This window comes from Entelurus aequoreus, linkage group LG05 (assembly GCF_033978785.1).
Source record: "Entelurus aequoreus isolate RoL-2023_Sb linkage group LG05, RoL_Eaeq_v1.1, whole genome shotgun sequence".
Classification (NCBI taxonomy): Eukaryota; Metazoa; Chordata; class Actinopteri; order Syngnathiformes; family Syngnathidae; genus Entelurus; species Entelurus aequoreus.
This window is the reverse complement of record NC_084735.1, coordinates 28,819,614-28,841,134: the sequence shown is the minus strand read 5'-3', so window position 1 is coordinate 28,841,134 and position 21,521 is coordinate 28,819,614. Positions and strand designations below refer to the sequence as shown.

The 21,521-nt window shown below is 39.3% G+C and overlaps 1 protein-coding gene across 1 annotated transcript; it reads right to left on the bottom strand.

Moving 5' to 3' along the window:
- Positions 1-1,894: 1,894 nt before the first annotated feature.
- LOC133650421 (transcriptional repressor scratch 1-like) lies at positions 1,895-16,898 on the bottom strand. The gene is made up of 2 exons (XM_062047642.1): positions 16,286-16,898; positions 1,895-7,468 (listed from the first exon to the last, which is right to left on the bottom strand). The coding sequence occupies exons 1-2, from the start codon at positions 16,407-16,409 to the stop codon at positions 6,702-6,704; spliced, it is 891 nt and encodes a 296-aa protein (XP_061903626.1). The 5' UTR covers positions 16,410-16,898; the 3' UTR covers positions 1,895-6,701.
- Positions 16,899-21,521: the final 4,623 nt, after the last annotated feature.

Genomic DNA, 21,521 nt, shown 5'->3' with positions numbered 1-21,521 from the left:
CTCACCTGTTTCCCGAGCACTAATCAGAGGCATTATTTAAGCCTGCCTTTGCCGGACAGTCGGCCAGGCTTCATTCTTTGCTACACGCAACCTGTTACGTGAGTATTTCTTGTCTCCTAGTCTATGCTAAGTGGTAGCCTTAGCTTTCAGTGCGATCGGCACATTTTTCCTCTTGCTTGTTTTGTGTTTTTGGTACTTCTTTGATTTTCCAAGAATAAATCATGTTCCTACCTGCACGTTTTGTCCGGAGTGGTCCGTCTGCATCCCGGGGGGACAAACCCTGCAGTAAGCTGCGATCCCCTCGCCGTAACAGTTGCTCTGACATTAACGTCAATAATCCAATCTTGCAAATAATAAATCCTGCCAAAAAACTATATTTAAGAGTGTTTAACGTGACAACACAATGTGATCCTGCAGCAAACCACGATCAAATGATTGCTAGCAAAGGATTGATTTATCTGCCACTACTGTTATCGATGAGGACTTTATTCAAATATTTGATATAGGCTCCAGCACCCCCTGCGACCCCGAACGGGACAAGCGGTAGAAAATGGATGGATGGATGGACATATCGAGCAAAAATTACTAACTGCATCATTCCTGACCATAACTTTTGTGTTAAACAAAGTCTTTCACTTTCAGGTAGCCTAAATTAAGGTCCTTTCAATGAAACTTTAAAGATGTCCTATTTCCTATACAGTGGAACCTCGTTTTACGTAGCCCTCATTGTATGAACTTTTTGATTTACGAACCGCAGACCAACTAAGAATATGCTTTGTTGTACAAACCTATATTTGTGTACAAAGGTTTCATCCATCCATCATGTGCCTGCAGGGCAGCCATTTTGTGCCCGGCAGCACATCCATTGTGGGCGGTCTTATCGAGCTGCGGCGCTCACTCATTCAGTCATTCAGTCAGCACTAATTGCTGCATACTGTGTTTTTCAATAGTTTTTTTTAGCCTTTTGGCAACATTTTCTAGTTTTGCTATCTCAGTACAAGTTCAAAGAAAGCAATGGGCAAACGAAATATCCACATAGTTCTCGTCACATTGCTTCAATATACAAACTGTTCTATTTACAAACCCTGTTCAAGAACCAATTGAATCGTAAAATCAAGTTCTACTTGACATTTTATTTGACTAAATGTATCATTAATTTTAGATGACTGATCATTTTTGGAACTTTAGTTTGACTAATTTTCTGAATCTGTGTTTAGATCACTACAGTTCAACTAAAACTGAAATATATTTTCGTATCCACATAGTTCTCGACACTTTGCTTCAATATAAGAACTGTTCCATTTACAAACCCTGTTTAAGAAACATTTGAATTCGTAAAATTAGGTTCTACTTGACATTTTAGTTGACTAAATGTATCATTAATTTTTGGTGACTAAAATTTTTTAGAAATTTAGTTGACTAATTTTCTGATACTGTGTTTAGATCACTATAGTTCAACTAAAACTAAAGTACATTTTCGTATCCACATAGATCTGGACACTTTGCTTCAATATACAAACATTTCCATTTACAAACCCTGTTCAAGAACCAATTGAATTCGTAAAATGAGGTTCTGCTTGACATTTTAGTTGACTAAATGTATCATTCATTTTTGGTGACTAAAATTTTTTGGAAATTTAGTTGACTAATTTTCTGAATCTGTGTTTAGATCACTACAGTTAAACTAAAAGAAAAATATATTTTCATCAAAAACTGCTGTGTAAATGAACACAAAATTAACAAAGAGACTCCACACCTATGAACTGTTGAACTGAGGAAAGTATTTTGGATAAAAGCTGAACCGTTCAGTTGCCTCATTCAACCTTTGCAGATCATCTGGATGACTGAGAATCCACACCACCACATTTTCTGTTCAAACTATCTTTTATTATTAAGGAAATGAAACAAAATGCCCAGTGTTGCTTTTGTGCTTTACAATTGGAGGCCCCCAAAAACCTCCTCAGAGGAAGAACAACAAAGTGGGAAGCTCCTGAAAATCATCATCGTCACCCGTCGCTCTGTATAGACCTGTAGAAATGATCCACTCAGTGCTTATTTACAAGGCCTCTTGCCGCAAAATATCATGTGCTCTAGGAAAGAAAAAAAAGTTGTGACTGAGTTTGCTCACAATATAAAATGTCACTTGAGCGTCTTCTTCAACATCTTCATTGTTTTTATTCCCACACGTCTTGATGCATTGCAGTAGAAAAAAAAGCAAGTTAATTCTACAAATAAAGGCATCGTCTACCTGAATCTAAACTCGTCCTTAATTGTGCTACTTACTCACTCGGAGAGGAAAAAAACAAACAAAAAGTTACAATTGTTAAGAGGAAGTGCTTTTTATATAAGAATAGATAAACTAGCTTGTGGCTATAGTTGGCTACAGTAGCTCGTAGTGTCGTCTAACGTGTTTGTCGGTGCTCTCTGGTGCTGAAAGATTTGACACGCAACTTGTTAAGGCTTTACAGTTGGCTTTTGTTGCGTTCTGACACGCAATGTTTGACCTCCTTTGACTCCTTTTACAGAGCCCTTCAGCAACAGTTCTTAAATCCTGCATCAAGTAGCTGTTCTTAGCTACAAGCAAAACATTGTCAGTGTCAATATTACAGCACCAGAGGCCTACAATTGTAGTACCTTCTACTTTCTACAATAATTTTACAATAATACAAGGCAGGCAGTGCAACATGTACAAAAAAAAAACAAAACACCTGCAGTCCTCCATCTGAAGCTTTTATGCCTAAATTTCTCATGCATACCTATGGACAAGCTTTGACCAAATCCCCAAAATTGTAACTTCACCTAAGAGGAGAAGGCCTCAAAGAATCACAGCAAATATGAATTTGCTTATTCCCTGATATGTCATATCTCTTCACTACATACACACAACAGTGGCGCTTGGAAGAAAAAACTGATGCAGATATGAGTGTCATTATTGCTCTATTGCAGGAGTGTCCAAAAGGTCTCCGCTGAGGGCCGCATACAGAATTATTAGCACATTATGTGCAATAAATATGCTAGAAGCTATCCAATGCAGGTCAATTTATGCTAAGACATCTGAACACAGTTAATTATTGTAATATCTAATGATATCATCTTCAGAACCACTGTCCACTGCAGTGGACATTTGTTTTCATTTTGGGAGAAAAAAAGCCCGGTTATGTTCAACTGAAACGTCTGCTGCAGAGAATGCTGGTTCTCAGGAGGCTATATCTCATTAACAATTCATTTTAGTTTCACAATATGCCAATAAAAATAAGGCGAAAATGGCCCCCCGGTCGAACTTTAGACACCCCTTCCCTTTTGTATATGGAAAAAAAAGACAATGTTGCAGTTTTGGCAACTAATTTGCAAAATATTCATAACATTGGCATAGCCTTCCTTTGCTGGGCTGTGACTTTTTTTTTTGCATGCAGTTGTGTTTAAAAATGAAGCAAAACTCAAAAGTGTCAAATGCTTTGGCATATTTATAACAGAAGGCAAAAATAAATAATGTGCAAATAATTAGAATAAATAGCAATAAATAGACGTAATACTGACTGCTGTATGCTGATGCTATTTTACAACAATCCCTTTCAAAGGGAGGTTTTTAACATCTTGGAACTTCGACTAAGGCCATGTCCACACAAATATATGGATATTTAAACATTTTAATGTGTTGTCGTTCACACACAAACGTAGGATTTTGTCATTAAAACTGAGCTTTTGGAAAACTCTGTCCAGAATGGAGATTTTCCAAAACCTTTTTGTTTGTGTGTGGCTGGGTAAAACTGAAGACTATATAAGCTATGCGCAACATTATTTTATGTTTTTAAACCTTTTTTTATGTTTTTAAACCTTTTTTTAAATTGATTTACAGGTGTTCGTGTGCAGGTGTGCGTGCGCTTTGTAACATGTCACTCCATGCACAATCGATTAAAAGGTGTAATTTATTAGGCTCTGTCTATGCATGTTTTCAGAGGTGGGTAGAAACGCGCTACATTTACTGTAGTAACGTTTTGAATACATTGTACTTAGGGTAGTTTTTTAATGCAACGTACTTTTAACTTTTGCTATTTTGTAAAGAAGAATCACCACTTTCACTACGTTACATTGGGTTTCATTCTGATCGCTACATTTATTCACATGATTTTATTTATTTATAATTATTGATTACTGCTTGCAAAGACATATTCATTTCGCTCATTAGAAAAAGTTATGTCACATGACTTTGTTTTACCAATTCAACAAAAGCACTAGTGACGTTTGACTCCAAACCTGTTGTCACATGACCACACTCGAACTACACACTGTAAATATTGACATGACAACGTTTACATACAAACGGAAAAAGACAATTTTGATCCTGCACTGTCATCTGTCAGTAGAAAGATTCACATCCCGGCTTACAATAATTCAATTTCCAGCTCGAGAAAACATATTGCGGTAAGTTGTAGATGTTTTATTTTGCTTTACCTGCGCATATGCTAACATTAGCCCTGTTATAACATCATAAGTGACTGTAGAATGTGCATCTTTTGCAGTACACGTTGTAGCAGTGGCAAATAAAGTGCTCCTTTTCTCCTGCCTATGCTGTGAATCGGCCGATCGTAAACCTCCCCTGAGTGCGTTGTACGCAACCATAGCTTTGATAGTTTGGGACTTCTTCACCATTTCAGAGGAAGACATTGTGCGTGCTATTTGCAAACATTCCACAGGGTGGAAAAACACATTGTGCTTCAACACATCAAACCTTAGCAGCCACATGAAATTCCAGCATCGCTATGGTGTTGTTTTGAAAGCCACTGAAGACACCTTCTGCTAAAGGAGCTTCCGCAAAGAAAGCTGTGGACAAACTATCATATTTTCCGGGCTTTAGAGCGCACCGGTATTTAGGCCGCATCCACCAAATATTAGAAGAAAAAATATTTTTTACATATATTAGCCGCACCGGACTATAAGCTGCAGATATATACCGGTACGAAATATTTTGTAAAGGTTTTTTTCCATACCTTAATTGTGCCTGTAACACGGCAGTAAAACGGCTGATTAAACAAAACTGAAATCATCGTCATGGACCCACTAGCTGCAGAAGCTAGCTCTCCAATCAGCTAAACAGACTCAATAACTTCACAGCGACATTTTTGTGAATTTAAGAAACTAAAACAATTAAAAAAGAATGCCATTGTAAGTTAATAATACTAACAGACACTTGTAAACGTGACTGCGTATTCCCTAATGCTAACAACGCCAGCTTGATTACATTCCAATAGTACATACAAGTATACGTGAAAACACTCCTACAGACATCACACATGGGGCGGTTTAGTAAGTATGAATTGTTTTAGTTCTATTGTAAAACTTACAAACTTTGTTTGGAGAAAAATCCTTTCGAGCTGAAACGCTATGGACACGAAACAGGAAGTACGTTTTTAACCCGCATCACCTGTGTGAGTGAACTTGTCCAAAAGATGATGCCAAAGCACAAATAATATCATCTATTTTAGTGTCTGTCGGTGTTATATGAAAACTGTTTGTTGAATGCAAAACATTATGGCTGTTCGAAAAATCCATAAATTAGCCGCACCGTTTCATAAGCAGCAGGGTTCAAATTGTTGAAAAAAGATATCGGCTTATGGTCCGAAAAATATCGTACATTAAAATCTACATTTAAAAAACAAGTTAATCGGTTATTGGTGTAGTTCTTGAGAAGCGGAAATTTTCTTTAAAAAATATACATCTTCCAACCCTAGTTTTTAGCGCCAACATTTCATCTTATTCCAGTCACTTTACATCTATTTGTTCTTTTAATACACATGCCATGTGTTTTTGCTGTAATAGTACTTTTAGAATGTGTGGGTCAAATTGTTGCTGTGGGCTGCAAATGGCCCCCAGGTTTTAAACGTAAGGTACACATCATTGTACATCCATCGTTTATTGCAAGGTAGGTGAAAATTCAGCAAAGTAGTGATGGTATTTATTTATTTTTATGATTTTTACGAATATTATATGCAATTAAAGTCTTCATAAGCCCACCTCTCACACTTATAAACACTTCCTATGCTCATAAAGGCATTATAATGTGCAAACAAGTCAGCTGTGGTTGCTTCTTTAGGCTTCTCACAGGCCAAAATGCGCCTGACAGATGGTCAAATGGGATATTTACAGATATTTTGGGGGGGAGAAATGTGCGATTTTGAAAACATCCGTGTTTATGTGGACATGGCCTAACACTGGCAGCTAAAACATTTTGTTTAGGTTGTTCGTAGGAAGGAAAAATACCCTGGTGTGTTTTTGTTTGACTCCTTCACCCAAGAAGCAGCTGCACCCATATATACTGTAACTTGGAAACTCTGTTGCCTGTCAAATTGTACAAATTTGTTCTTCACTTCAGCGAGGTTACACAACACAAGTTCAAGTCCCGGGTAGGAAAAATCTCTCCCCTAAATTATGAACAATGTCTGGAAGTTGATTTAATCTCTTTTTGCAGGATGGCGACTGAAGACGAGGAGAGAATTTGTGCTTGCTTGTGTCCCCTGTGAGGAGGATCGTGGCCATAAATAGATGGAGGTGTCTTGGAAGTGATGAGCTAGATGTTCTGTGCTTGATTTATCTTTTGTGAGTGAGTCCACATTTGGAAGCCATGTTCTGGTTTTCACGCTGCGAGGTCCTCAGCCCCTATTGAGGCGAGGAGATGGATTTGGGAGCGTTTGGAAGGATATAAGTCACTCCCCCACCGAGCTGAGTGGGGAGAAGGCCCCCTTGAAGCACGCCGACTCGTAGTGCTTGTTCAGGTAGCTCTTGAGAGCGAACGTCTTGTCGCAGCGCTTGCATTTGTAGTGCTTGAACGCCGAGTGCGTCTGCATGTGAGCGCGGAGGTTCGAGCGGTCGGCGAAGGCCTTGCCGCAGTGCGAGCACCCGAAGGGCTTCTCGCCGGTGTGCGAGCGCATGTGGCCCTGCAGCAGCCACGGGCGGCTGAAGGCCTTGCCGCAGACGTCGCACTTGTGCTTGAGGTCGTGCGTGAGCAGGTGCATGGCCATGGCCGGCATGGAGACGTAGACCTTGCCGCACGTGGGACACTTCTTGGCCATCTTGCTGTCCATGCTGCGGTGCGTCTGCTTGTGCCGGCTCAGGTTGGAAGACGTGGCGTAGGTCTTGCCGCATTCGCTGCATGAGTGCCTCTGCGGGGCCCCCCTGGGGGTGGCGGCGCCCTTCCGCCTCGAGCGCCCATCCATGATGAAGAAGGCGTCCACCGTGTAGCCCTCGCTGACGGCGGCGTCCCCGTTGATGTAACCGCTGGCCGACGAGGACACCTCTGACCTGGGGCTGTCCGGCTGGTCGGAATCGCCGTGGATGCCGCTGAAGGTGTCGTCGATGCGGCTGTAGATGATTGACGAGTGGCTCGGGGAGGAGGGCACTTTAGAGATGGCCGATGAGTCGCTGCCCACCACGTCGTCATAGTGAGAGGGGGTGAGATAATTCCGCACGTAACCTGAGACAAGACACAGGAAGTGGTCAGTTCACCCGCAGTGAGCATCGATCGAAAATAAGACACCACATTTCTTTAGAGTTATTTATAATTGTGCCGCAGTCTTTTATTTCACATGCAAGTAGCTTTTAGGAGCACTTCTACCTTTTAACCGCTGCACAGAAAAAGGTGAAAATGTGCCAAAACATGCACAGCTTTTGTGTCACCTGCGCTATTATTTTTTCTAACCAATACACCACACGGCAGCGCCGTTTTGAAACCAATGAATTAGATTGACTTGTAATTTCCAACACAGCTCCAGAAAACAAGCACTGTAACTTTAGGGTTTGGCCGCATCACCACAGAATTTGGTACACAGTTTTAGGGGACTGACAAGCGCTTGTGTGTCAAATTTAAGCAAGATCGGTTAAAAAACCTGGCCGCAAAATGTCCTAATTCATGATGATAAAACTTTGAGGATCTATTTATTACATCCAATCCAATTCACTTTGTTTGTATAGCACATTTCAAAAAACAAAAGTTTCACAAAGTGCTGCGCAGTAGTTAAAACACACATTTAGAAGCAAGATAAAACTAAGGACAGTCAAGAGTCAAAAACAAAAAAGCATTTAAATAAAAAGAGAATAAACACGTAAAAGAAAAGAAAAAAGACTAAGATCACACAACTCGCATGCTGGTTTATAAGCCAAGGAGTAAAAATATGTTTTAAGATGTGATTTAAAACTCATTAAAGAAGGAGCCGTCCAAATAACCAAGGAAAATCAGAAGTGTGAGCACCAGAACTGGATGTTGTATGGACAAATGGGGCCATTTTTTTTAATTTTGTACTTGTCTTAATCTTTTTGTATGTGTTTTTCACTTTTCTCAACTTTTCTTTAAAAGCCTAACCTGGGACTAGGGTTTAAAATTAGCCTGTGGCTAGAAGCCTTATGTACTTTGACATTGGTTACCTATGGGTAGCAATGTGTAATTGTACTGTCCCTGTCAAATAAATAAATACAAAAAAAAACTAAAAATATTAAAAAACAGAGGGATATCGTTCCAAAGTTTCGGAGCTGCAGCAAAAATGCACGATCACTTCTGGATTTTAAGCGGGTTTTTGGGATGACAAAGCGAAATTGATCAGCTGACCTCAGCAACCTTGTGGGGGGTGTAGATTTTTAAAAGTTCTGACATTTATTGTGACGCTAAATCGTTAAGAGATTTTATAACAAACAATACAATTTTACAATGAATTCTAAAATGAACCGGGAGCCAGTGAAGGGATGCTAAAATCGGGTTAATGTGCTGGTGTTTTTGACTTTGTTCCAATTAAAAGGCGGACTAACTGCAATTGAGCGAGTGAGGCCTGGTTCACTCCAACAGAGAGTGAATCGCAATAGTCCAGAAGTGATGAAATAAAAGCATGCATAAAGTCGTTAAAAGATAAATACATGTATGCCAGCGTGACTTCCAAAACATTTTGACTGCTATCCATAGAGGGCGCTAAAAATGTCATATGCAATGAAATCGAGGACAAAAAAAGTAGGCTTTTATGCAATATGTTTATTTTAGTGCTGACAAACAATTACATTTTTGTATTAGAATAATCACACTTTTGAATTCAGAATAATTACAATTAATCACAGGTTATTACTCGCAAGCATAATTTGAGATTAATTTTTTTTTAAAACTATATTTAGACACAAATGCAATTTATTTATTTTCTTTGAGGTGGGAGTCTGTTTTTTCAGTACCAGTATTATGATTTCCCTATCAAATGAATAAATAAAAAATAAATTAAAAAAAGCAGCAACAATTGAAAATATGGCCAAACAATTACAAAATAATATGTTAATATTAATTAAAAACAGATTTAAAAAAATAAATAGATAAAAACGCAATTTGATTGTCAGGCATTTGTCCAGGAATTTTTTTTAAATATGTGTTAGGTGAACGTACGTCAATTTTTTACTCATAACATGCTAATAGTTTTATCCAAAGTCTCAGCTGGATATATTTTGAATGAAATTTCCCACCGTGCACAACAGTCGGAGTCTCCTCACTCATCTTTGCGTGATTAATCTGCTTTTATGCACGATTAATGCAATCATTTTTTCCCATGAGCTAATGAATTCAATTTGACAATTGTCATTCATCTTGTACCTAATTAGATAGCATGAGAATTGTCCTCCAATAGAGTTTTGTGTGTTGAACAATTTGACTTTGGTTTGTGACACACACACACACGTAAACACACACACAGCGAGACTGCTAGCTTCCTCTGCAGGATCTGAGCAGATCGATAGCTCTCCATTTCAATTAGCATTTCAGGAGCATTTAGACGCTGGGCAGAGGAGGATACTTGTGCTGGTAATATCATTTCAGCAGTCACTTCTGAGAAAAGCTGGGCTAAGTCAATAACAAGCAATAAATGATGCCAGACAGAAAGAGAGGGCGTGATGTTGAGATCAAGGTGTGGAGGTGGGGGGGTTGCATATGTAGTTTAACATTTTCGTATTAAATATCAGAGAATGAGACAGAACGTGGAGGCAAATGTCATCAATACACCCTCACACACACACCCTCTGAGTGTGTGTGTGTGTGTGTGTGTGTGTGTGTGTGTGTGTGTGTGTGTGTGTGTGTGTGTGTGTGTGTGTGTGTGTGTGTGTGTGTGTGTGTGTGTGTGTGTGTGTGTGTGTGTGTGTGTGTGTGTGTGTGTTTTATAGAGCATGAGTAAGATTGTAGCAAGATGACCAAGTGTTTCTTTTAGCTCCTTGCAAACAGGACGCTTGACTCATACTTGTGTGCTCACTGACTGTGACACTACTTTTGTTTTTTTCGGGGAGTTTTTTTTTGGGGGGGGGGGCTGCACTGTCATGGAAACAGATATTAACCCTGTAACACATTGCACGGATATTAACTACAAACTAAGTAACGCTGCTACGTGGAAGCGTCAGGGAGACCCTGTTAATAGGGCAAGGAGTCATAAACCATCATGTGGGAAAACGTTTATAAATTAAATGTATTCAGTCGCTCTTCATAGATTAGAAAACATATTTGGTCACTTTTACACACCAATTCAACAAAAAAAGGTACTAATAATGCGCAATAAAAAAATGTGAAATGATAATTTCACAATATAAGCAGCACTTTCTGGGGATTGTATTTGTATTGGGTGTGTCAAAATTAACACGCTAACTCATGGGATTATCTAAAAAATAACCGCATTTATCATGTACTTTATCATGTACACCAGGGGTCCCGTCACATTGGGTTAAAAAAAATTGGCCAGGGTCCGGGTATATATACATATATATATATATATATATATATATATATATATATATATATATATATATATATATATATATATATATATATATATATATATATATATATATATATATATACATATATATGTATATATATATATATATATATATATATATATATATATATATATATATATATATATATATATATATATATATATATATATATATATATATATATATATATATATATATATATATATATATACATACAAACATATTTATATATATATATATACACTACCGTTCAAAAGTTTGGGGTCACCCAAACAATTTTGTGGAATAGCTTTCATTTCTAAGAACAAGAATAGACTGTCGAGTTTCAGGTGAAAGTTCTCTTTTTCTGGCCATTTTGAGCGTTTAATTGACCCCACAAATGTGATGCTCCAGAAACTCAATCTGCTCAAAGGAAGGCCAGTTTTGTAGCTTCTGTAACGAGCTAAACTGTTTTCAGATGTGTGAACATGATTGCACAAGGGTTTTCTAATCATCAATTAGCCTTCTGAGCCAATGAAGAAACACATTGTACCATTAGAACACTGGAGTGATAGTTGCTGGAAATGGGCCTCTATACACCTATGTAGATATTGCCATAAAAACCAGACATTTGCAGCTAGAATAGTCATTTACCACATTAGCAATGTATAGAGTGTATTTCTTTAAAGTTAAGACTAGTTTAAAGTTATCTTCATTGAAAAGTACAGTGCTTTTCCTTCAAAAATAAGGACATTTCAATGTGACCCCAAACTTTTGAACGGTAGTGTATATACATATACATATATATGTATATACATACATATATATATATACATATATATATATATATATATATATATATATATATATATATATATATATATATATATATATATATATATATATATATATATATATATATATATATATATATATATATATATATATATATATATATATATATGTCTCATTGCAGATTAGACAAACTGCCTTTTCCTTACACTGAACAAAAAAAGTCATATGTTTAAAAACTCTACACTCTGAGTCTATTTTACGTTTCCCCAACAATTTAGCAATTTTTTTGACTAAAATAGTGGCGCGAGTGTGATGACGTCATGTTATCGATGGGAAAATGCATTTTTAGACAATATGATTTGCCTGAGCGGCTAGGAGACCCCGAGAGTAACAGGCGGGAGAAAATGGATTGATGGATGGGCTAGAAAGGACAGAATAAAAAAATTATAATTAAAAAAATCAAAATAAAATACAATGTTTACCTGGGACTACACGCGAGATGTATTTTGGATGACGGCGGGCCGTATCTGGCCCGCGGGCTGTAGTTTGGGGACCACTGATGTACACACTTACATGAACAATGCAGTTTACAAGCTTTTTTACCTTAACCGCTACCGTCAGTGATGAGATCAACCCATACATCCAAAAATGAGGGAAAGGACTCCAACTGGTGCGTTCGCTGGCAAATTTCACTACAAAATACCACCTAAAAGTCCTTTAGATAAAACTGTTACCAAGTTTTGTGCAAATAAATGACATGCATATAAGTAAAACGTTTAAAAATGTTTCTGGAAGACATTCTGACAATAAAATTACATTTGTGTACAAATATTGTTCTTTTCTTAAGCAAATTTGATAAATATGCAAGCGACTAATCACCTGTGATTAATCTGGATTAATCCAAATTCCAAAATGTGACTCATCTGATTTCATAAAAATAATAAATTGACAGCACTAGTTTTTATATCATATGGAGGACATACTAACAAACATGTTATACGTGTGAAACTTTGGGCACCTAACGATTCGATCCAATTCCGATTGCAATGGTGATGATTTGATTCTGAATCGATTCTCCATTCAACATGATTTTCCATTCCCGCAATGAATATTATCTGGTATAATAATTGTAACAAAACTTTTTCAAAACAAGCTCCAGTTTAGAAAAGCCCCTTCTGGTTGCATGGAAACGGCTTAAAACGTTTTCTTTTTTTAATGGATTCTTATGAATAAAAACAAAAAAATAAATTTTGGAAATGATCAATTGATTTAAAATTGGGATAAATACGAATCGTAATTCATATGTGAATCAAATTATTTTTTTGAGCACCTGTAATATCTATCAAAATATTACAAATAAGGTATTCAATAACTTATGAACAATTCAATGCTCAGTAAGCAGTTTTGCTTGGTGGCGGCCATGTTTTTTTCCAACCAATCTTGTTCAAATGTAACACACACATGTGCTTGTCTGTCCCCTAAAGGTGTGTACCAAGTTACAGTGAACTGTAAAAATGTTCATTGTAAATTCACAGTAATATACTGGCTAAATAATTGCATTACTTTCACAGTAACATTTACAGTAGTCTACTGTAAAATATCTAACATCAATTCATTGTACCTGCAGAGCTGTGATGGTTATGGTTAATTCAATAAAGTTAGAACTAAATGCTGCAATGTCACAATTGTGATTTTATAGTTTATTTAACAGCATACCGCCACTTATTGTAACAACATAGTCTATACGGAACACCTCAGGACAAATCAGTTTGAATTTACAGTAATTTGTTGTCATTAGAGTATCTTCCTGGGAAATAACAGTTAACTGATGTGAAATATAAGGATATCGTATTATTTTACTGTCATTTTTTATGTTACAGTACATTTTGAAAAAAATGTATCGCGTCAGTATTTTGTCAATCTGACTTATTGGGATTGATAACGCCACCATGCGGTGTATTTTCAGAAGGACAATTGCATAGCAACACAGTAGTTGCATGTTTTGACAAATCTTCCCTCTTTTGGCGCAGCGGTTCAGGAGTCCAAAAGTTAGACCACACAAATACATTTGAAACATCCATCCATCCATTTTCTACCGCTTATCCTTTCGGGGTTGCAGGGGGTGCTGGAGCCTTTCTCAGCTGCATTCGGGCGGTAGGCGGGGTACACCCTGGACAAGTCGCCACCTCATCACCAACACAGACAACATTCAAACTCACATTCATACACTAGGGCCAATTTAGTTAGTTTTTGGAGGTGGGAGGAAGCCAGAGTACCCGGAGGGGACCCACGCAGTCACGGGGAGAACATGCAAACTCCACACAGAAAGATCCCGAGCGCAGGATCGAACCCAGGACCTTCGTATTGTGAGGCACACGCACTAACCCCTCTCTCACCGTGCTGCCCTATTTGTAACACGATGGGGGAAATCTAATCCTGCCAAATGTTCTCACAGCAACAGTCTCAACTGCACAGCTTTTTACATTGACTTAGAGGACTTCTTTGTACATTCTGAACTGTTTCTTTACACATTCTGCAGAGTGGACAAGTAAAATGGCAGATGGGTCAGAGAGAGAGAGGAAGAGTGAAGCAGCAAGCTACAATGCACACTTGTAGGTCACAAAGTGCTTCCTGTGTGTGTGTGTGTGTGTGTGTGTGTGTGTGTGTGTGTGTGTGTGTGTGTGTGTGTGTGTGTGTGTGTGTGTGTGTGTGTGTGTGTGTGTGTGTGTGTGTGTGTGTGTGTGTGTGTGTGTGTGTGTGTGTGTGTGTGTGTGTGTATGAGATGCTGTGCACCCAGCCGTGTAAGCTGCCTGGAAAATATGCCGACTTGACAGAAACACAGCAATGTGCATGTGTGTGTGTGTGTGTGTGTGTGTGTGTGTGTGTGTGTGTGTGTGTGTGTGTGTGTGTGTGTGTGTGTGTGTGTGTGTGTGTGTGTGTGTGCAACAAGCATCATTTGTTTCAGTCAAACTCTTGTTATATTTATAACATGGGACATGAGTGTGGGCCTACTCAACATGCCTGCCATGTTGATGCTGCTGCTGCTCAACTTCCATGTTTTCCTTCTCCTGCTGTCATGGGATCACCTGAGACCTTTTTTCTTCTATGTATCATGTTTGACCTTGCTATAATGTAAAAAAATTAAAATAAAAAATAAAGGCAAAAAGTGCACACCTCCACCAACGCTTCTTTCTCTTTGCAATAATTTTTTAACAGACTTTGTCATTGTTACACCACTAGGGGGTGGCGATGTACCAAAGCAAGCGAACACGCAGACAACCCACTTTACAGGCAACACATACTATATATTAATCCAATATTTCTACATACAGATGGGTTGATTCATTTTATTTAGTCAAGAATTAAATTTTACCACTGTGACTTTAAAGGTTAAGGTGAAACGGGTGGACGTAAGGTTGTGTTGTTTTGTAGTTTTCTGCTTTGTTTTACTCCACAAGTTAACTTTGTGAAGCCATTCTGTCTGTTGAGATGCACACTCAAGTTGGAAATAGGCTCGCACTGCATGCTGGGATGTTTCGGTCACCACAGTTTGACCTTTACTCTTTTTTGCCCTCCCTGTCGTCCTTCAGACGCAGTCATGACAAATGCTTTGTATATGGGAGATGAAAAAATGAAGCCACAGTGCTGTGTGTGAGTGAAGTGAATTATATTTATATAGCATTTTTCTCTAGTGACTCAAAGTGCTTTTACATAGTAAAACCCAATATCTAAGTTACATTTAAACCAGTGTGGGTGGCACTGGGAGCAGGTGGGTAAAGTGTCTTACCCAAGGACTAGGACAGGGGTCGGCAACCCAAAATGTTGAAAGAGCCATATTGGACCAAAAATACAAAAACAAATCTGTCTGGAGCCGCAAAAAATTAAAAGCCATATTACATGTGTCATGAGATATGAATGTAATTAAGAGGACTTAAAGGAAACTAAATGACCTCAAATATAGCTACAAATGAGGCATATGCAATATGTACATATAGCTAGCCTAAATAGCATGTTAGCATCGATTAGCTTGCAGTCACGCAGTGACCAAATATGTCTGATTAGCACTCCACACAAGTCAATAACATCAACAAAACGCACCTTTGTGCACTCATGCCCAACGTTAAAAGTGTGGTGTACAAAATGAGATAGAAAAAGTGGCATAAAACACGTCCTAGAAAGTCGGAGAAAGTTATACATGGAAACAAACTATACGGCGAGTTCAAGGACCGCCAAAATTAGTAGGACAAAACGGCGCTCGCCAAATACTCGAATCAGTGAAGCATGTTTAATATAAACAGTGTGATTTATAACAATTAGCGAGGTTTATGTCATGTTTGTCCTCCCACAGAAAACATTCTGAAACAAAAAAAATTGATTTTTTTCCCCTCATCTTTTTCCATTCTTCATACATTTTTGAAAAATCTCCAGAGAGCCACTAGGGCGGCGCTAAAGAGCCGCATGCGGCTCTAGAGCCGCGGGTTGCCGACCCCCGGACTAGGACTAGGATGGCGGAAGAGGGGATCGAACCTTGAATCCCGAAGTTGCTGGCGCGGCCACTATACCGACCAAGCTGTGTGTGTGTGTGTGTGTGTGTGTGTGTGTGTGTGTGTGTGTGTGTGTGTGTGTGTGTGTGTGTGTGTGTGTGTGTGTGTGTGTGTGTGTGTGTGTGTGTGCGTGTGTGTGTGTGTGTGTGTGTGTGTGTGTGTGTGTGTGTGTGTGTGTGTAGGTGACTCACCTTTATCACGATGATGGAATCGTAGGCTCAGTTCTCCTCTTCGGCCGTGACAATACGAGCTCTCCAGCTCAGCAGCCGAAATGTCATCCAACTTGACTTTCTTCACCAAGAAAGAGCGAGGCATGATGGCACACACACACACACGCGCGCGCGCGCACACGCACACGCACTCACAGGGGTCTACCACTCGCTCTGACAAGTTAGGCGTTATGAAAAGTCAATTCAAGTTTTAGCTCCCGGCAAACAGTGGTAGAGTTAAAGGGAACATTCCCGAAGCAGTGTTTTCTACTTAGCAAATGGAAGTCGTGCACAAGTGTGGATAGTTAAAGAGAGAAAAGGGCTGTTCTTTTGTCAAGTCCTCACAGCCGGTCGCTGTCCGTTCAGCACCACAATGTCAGAATCTACAGTCAAGTTGGACACATTCCCACTTGGCCGAGGTCTAAAAAAAAAAAAAAAAAAAGTGGCTAAACGTGGAAAGTGGGTCACTACAAACTTCCTTGGGAAGATTTGTGCCGATCGGTCATGTTAGCTCCTGATAAGTGCGGGACTGCTCCCCATAGAAGATGTTCCACACGGTGCTCGACCCCCCCCTGCGTCACGCTGCTCTTCCTCCTCCTCCTCCCTTGTCTGTATCTCCTCTCTGGTCGGCACGCACGAAGCTGCAGCGGCTCTCTGGTGCACAGGACCAGCTGTTGCCTTTATATAGAGGAGGGAGCGTGGTAGAGAGACACAAAAAGCAAGCGAGAGAGCATCAGCTTGGTGGAGGGATTTTATGAGCTCTCTGATTTATAAGGCAGTTAAGGGAATAAAACGGGGGCTTACAAAAGTGGGATCTGTCATCATCACCGGGCCAGTTGTTCACTTGACAATATGGAAATTACCCTACTTCATTTGTGTGTCTCAATTAAAACGCGTCTGGCTGCGAGTAAACAAAACAAAGCTCAGGGAATCTGTGTCAAAATATTGGCAGATAAAATAAATGTTTGCACAAAAAATGTTTTTAACAAAAAAATAATATAATACTATTGTAAAAATGTACATGTTTGCAAGCTAGTCAGGTTACTTCTAGACCTCCACCCCAGATCCCACCTCACTCCTACCCACTTCTCTAAAGTGGGCTGGCTCAAGGTGGAGGACAGAGTTAAACAACTTGCACTGAGCCTAGTCTATAAAATCCGCTACACCTCCCTGATACCGAAGTACATGTCAAACTACTTCCTTAACGTAAATGACCGCCATAACCACAACACCAGGGGGTGCTCCACTAACCACATTAAACCCAGATTCCGAACTAACAAAGGTCTTAACTCATTCTCTTTCTATGCCACATCAATGTGGAATGCGCTCCCAACAGGTATAAAAGAAAGGGTATCTCTATCCTCCTTCAAAACCGCTATAAAAGTTCACCTCCAGGCAGCTACAACCCTAAACTAACACCCTCCCCGGATTGCTAATAATCAAATGTAAACAATCAAATGCAGATTCTTTTTCTTATGCCTTCTGATCTCTCTCTCTCTCTCTCTCTCTCTCTATGTCCACTACTTGATGTCCATATCCCCACCCCCCCCCACCCCCCCACCCCACCCCCCCTCCACACTCCTGATTGTAAATAATGTAAATAATTCAATGTGATTATCTTGTGTGAGGACTGTATTATGATGATAGTATATATGATAGTATATATCTGTATCATGAATCAATTTAAGTGGACCCCGACTTAAACAAGTTGAAAAACTTATTCGGGTGTTACCATTTAGTGGTCAATTGTACGGAATATGTACTTCACTGTGCAACCTACTAATAAAGTCTCAAAACCGATACTCCATCATTGTCAAGTCATAAAAATGGGGTCCCACAATACATTTTTTTGTAACCGTTTTAAAAACAACTGATAAATGTATGCATTATCCTGTTATATCTCACATTCTATATTGTGTTTTGGGGACGGCGTGGCGCCGTTGGGAGAGTGGCCGTGCCAGCAACCTGAGGGTTCCTTGTTCGATCCCCACCTAGTACCAACCTCGTCAAGGCCGTTGTGTCCTTGAGCAAGACACTTCACCCTTGCTCCTGATGGGTCGTGGTTAGGGCCTCGCATGGCAGCTACCGCCATCAGTGTGTGAACGTGTGTGTGAATGGGTGAATGTGGAAATAGTGTCAAAGCGCTTGAAGGTAGAAAAGCGCACAAGTATAACCCATTTACCATTTTTGTAATGTTTTTCCATCATTCCTAATGTTAAAGGGTGCCTATGATTAGGGATGTATATTGTTAGGATTGTATCGATACTGATACCAATATCAATATTCCATGTCCTGTGTGTCAAAGTCAAGGCCCGCGGGCCAAATCCGGCCCGCGAATGAATTATCTATGGCCCCCGGGATGATATTTGCAGTGCAAACAGTCTGCACCTGGGACGGTATAGCTCGGTTGGTAGGTAGAGCAGCCGTGCCAGCAACTTTAGGGTTGCAGGTTCGATCCCCGCTTCCGCCATCCTAGTCACTGCCGTTGTGTCCTTGGGCAAGACACTTTACCCACCTGCTCCCAGTGCCACCCACACTGGTTTAAATGTAACTTAGATATTGGGTTTCACAATGTAAAGCGCTTTGAGTCACTTGAGAAAAAGCACTATATAAATGTAATTCACTTCACTTCACCTTATTGTTCTCTTATCCTGAACTACCACAAGCTAATGCAACAAAATGTCGTTCTTATCTGTACTGTAAAGTTCAAATTTAAATGACAATAAAAGGGGGTCTAAGTCTAATTCTAAGTCTAAGTATTAGAACTGGCCCGCAGGCCACAACCGCCTGCTGCTGTTTTGCACGCACTAATACTCCATCATTGTCGGCGCTAGAAATTTTCAAAATGGGGTCCCAGAGACCCCATCAAGTCAGAGAATTGGGGTCCCATAGTAAATTTTTGGAGTCCCACTTTTTTGTAACCATTTTGAAAACAAATGATAAATTAAGATTAAAGATTAAAGTACCAATGATTGTCACACACACACTAGATGTGGTGAAATTTGTCCTCTGCATTTGACCCATCCCCTTGGGGAGCAGTGGGCAGCAGCGGCGCCGCGCCCGGGAATCATTTTGGTGATTTAACCCCCAACTCCAACCCTTGATGCTGAGTGCCAAGCAGGGAAGGAAACGGGTCCCATTTTTATAGTCTTTGGTATGACTCGGCTGGGATTTGAACTCCAACCTACCGATCTCAGGGCGGACACTCTAACCACTAGGCCACTGATGTATGCATTATCCTGTTTTATCTCACATTCTATATTGTGTTTTGGGAAAATGTTGTCATAAACGTTACTTAATTCATTAAAAAAAAATAATACAAAAGAAAATATTTTTTTATGCATATGTAAACGTATTCAGTTATAAACATTCATTCACTTTCTTCTTTCCTTCATGCATCTAAACTTTACCGCTGCCGGTATTTTTATTGTAATATTTTCAGAATGTGTTTGTTCTATTTTTAGCCAAAGTAAGACAAAGAAAACAATCTGAAGTTGTCTTTATTTTTTAGTTTTAATGCCATTTATTTGAATAGTTCGGCCCACGTGTGCACAGATTTTCCTCCATTTGGCCCCTGAGCTAAAATGAGTTTGACACCCCTGTTCCATATCAATACTGGTATTTATTGGTGCTCTTTATCGGTACTATATGTAATTGGTATGAATAAAGATTTTAAAAAAGGCATTACCATTTATACTGGCACAAGAGGTTGTATGCCACTAACATCATGTACGTTTTTACAGCAGGGACGTCTTTTATCAAGACCTGCTTTCTGAGTCTTAAACAAGTCAAATGTGTTTGCAGTGCAGTTTTTATGTCGTCATCTTGTAAAGACGACATAGATCCATCACTTTTTCTCTATTCATTATAATTACACTCAGCTGGAAATATTCATGTAGGATCTTCATGTGCAGAGAACAGACCTTTTACATGATATATCATACAAAACATGTAATACAAATGAATACAATCAATTAGCAGGTTAGGTGGGTGTACATTTAAGCAAGGTGTGTTTTGATGCCACACAAACGCCGCGCGATTGAGTAACGTCAGATGGCGACTATAGACCTGTCAACAGATGCTATCTTGCATCGAAGCGACTTTATGGATTATTATATACTGTAACTTCCATTTTTGGTTGTTTTTTGAGTGAGTTGATATTGGCCTGTGGATTACTGAATTGTTTGGAGGAGTACTGTTGAATAAGCGCGGTAGCAGCATTCGTGAATAAAGTGCGTTCACTACAAACTGACACTGACTCTTATTAGCTTTGAGGGACTTTTGAGGAGGAAATGTTGTTGTGTTACAAATGTTTGTGTGGTGTTTCTTGCTTATTTGTGATTATTCAAAGCTGATTATCAGATCCTACCCGTGTATCTCTGAAGTGAATGTGACACCATGTCATAATTACAAAACCCAAAACCAGTGAAGTTGGCAGGTTGTGTAAATCGTAAATAAAAACAGAATATAATGATTTCCAAATCCTTTTCAACTTATATTCAATTGAATAGACTGCAAAGACAAGATATTTAATGTTCAAACTGAGAAACGTTTTTTATTTTTATTTTTGCAAATAATCATTAACTTAGAATTTAATGGCAGCAACACATTGCAAAAAAGTTGGCACGAGGCATTGTTACCACTGTGTTACATGGCCTTTCCTATTAACAACACTCAGTAAACGTTTGGGAAATGGGGAGACCAATTTTGGAAGTTTTTCAGGTGCCATTCTTGCTTGATGTACAGCTTTAGTTGTTCAACAGTCCAGGGTCTCCGTTGTCATATTTTAGGCTTCATAATGCGCCACACATTTTCAATGGGAGACAAGTCTGGACTACAGGCAGGCCAGTCTAGTACCCGCACTCTTTTACAAACTTTGTTCTATGAAGCCACACTGTTGTAACACGTGCAGAACGTGGCTTGGCATTGTTTTGTTGAAAAAGCAGGGGCGTCCATGATGACGTTGCTTGGATGGCAACATATGTTGCTCCAAAACCTGTATGTACCTTTCAGCATTAATGGTGCCTGCACAGATGTGGAAGTTACCCATGCCTTGGGCACTAATACACCCCCATACCATCACAGATGCTGGCTTTTGAACTTTGCCCCTATAACAGTCCGGATGGGTCTTTTCCTCTTTGTTCCAGAGGACACAACCTCCACAGTTTCCAAAACCAATTTGAAATGTGGATTTGTCAGACCAGAGAACACTTTTCCA

Coding starts and splice junctions, on each gene's coding strand:
- LOC133650421 (XM_062047642.1), bottom strand. CDS start 16,409: ATGCCTCGCTCTTTCTTGGTGAAGAAAGTCAAGTTGGATGACATTTCG. Junction 7,469..16,285: donor ATTCCATCATCGTGATAAAG/GTGAGTCACCTA, acceptor GTCTTGTCTCAG/GTTACGTGCGGAATTATCTC.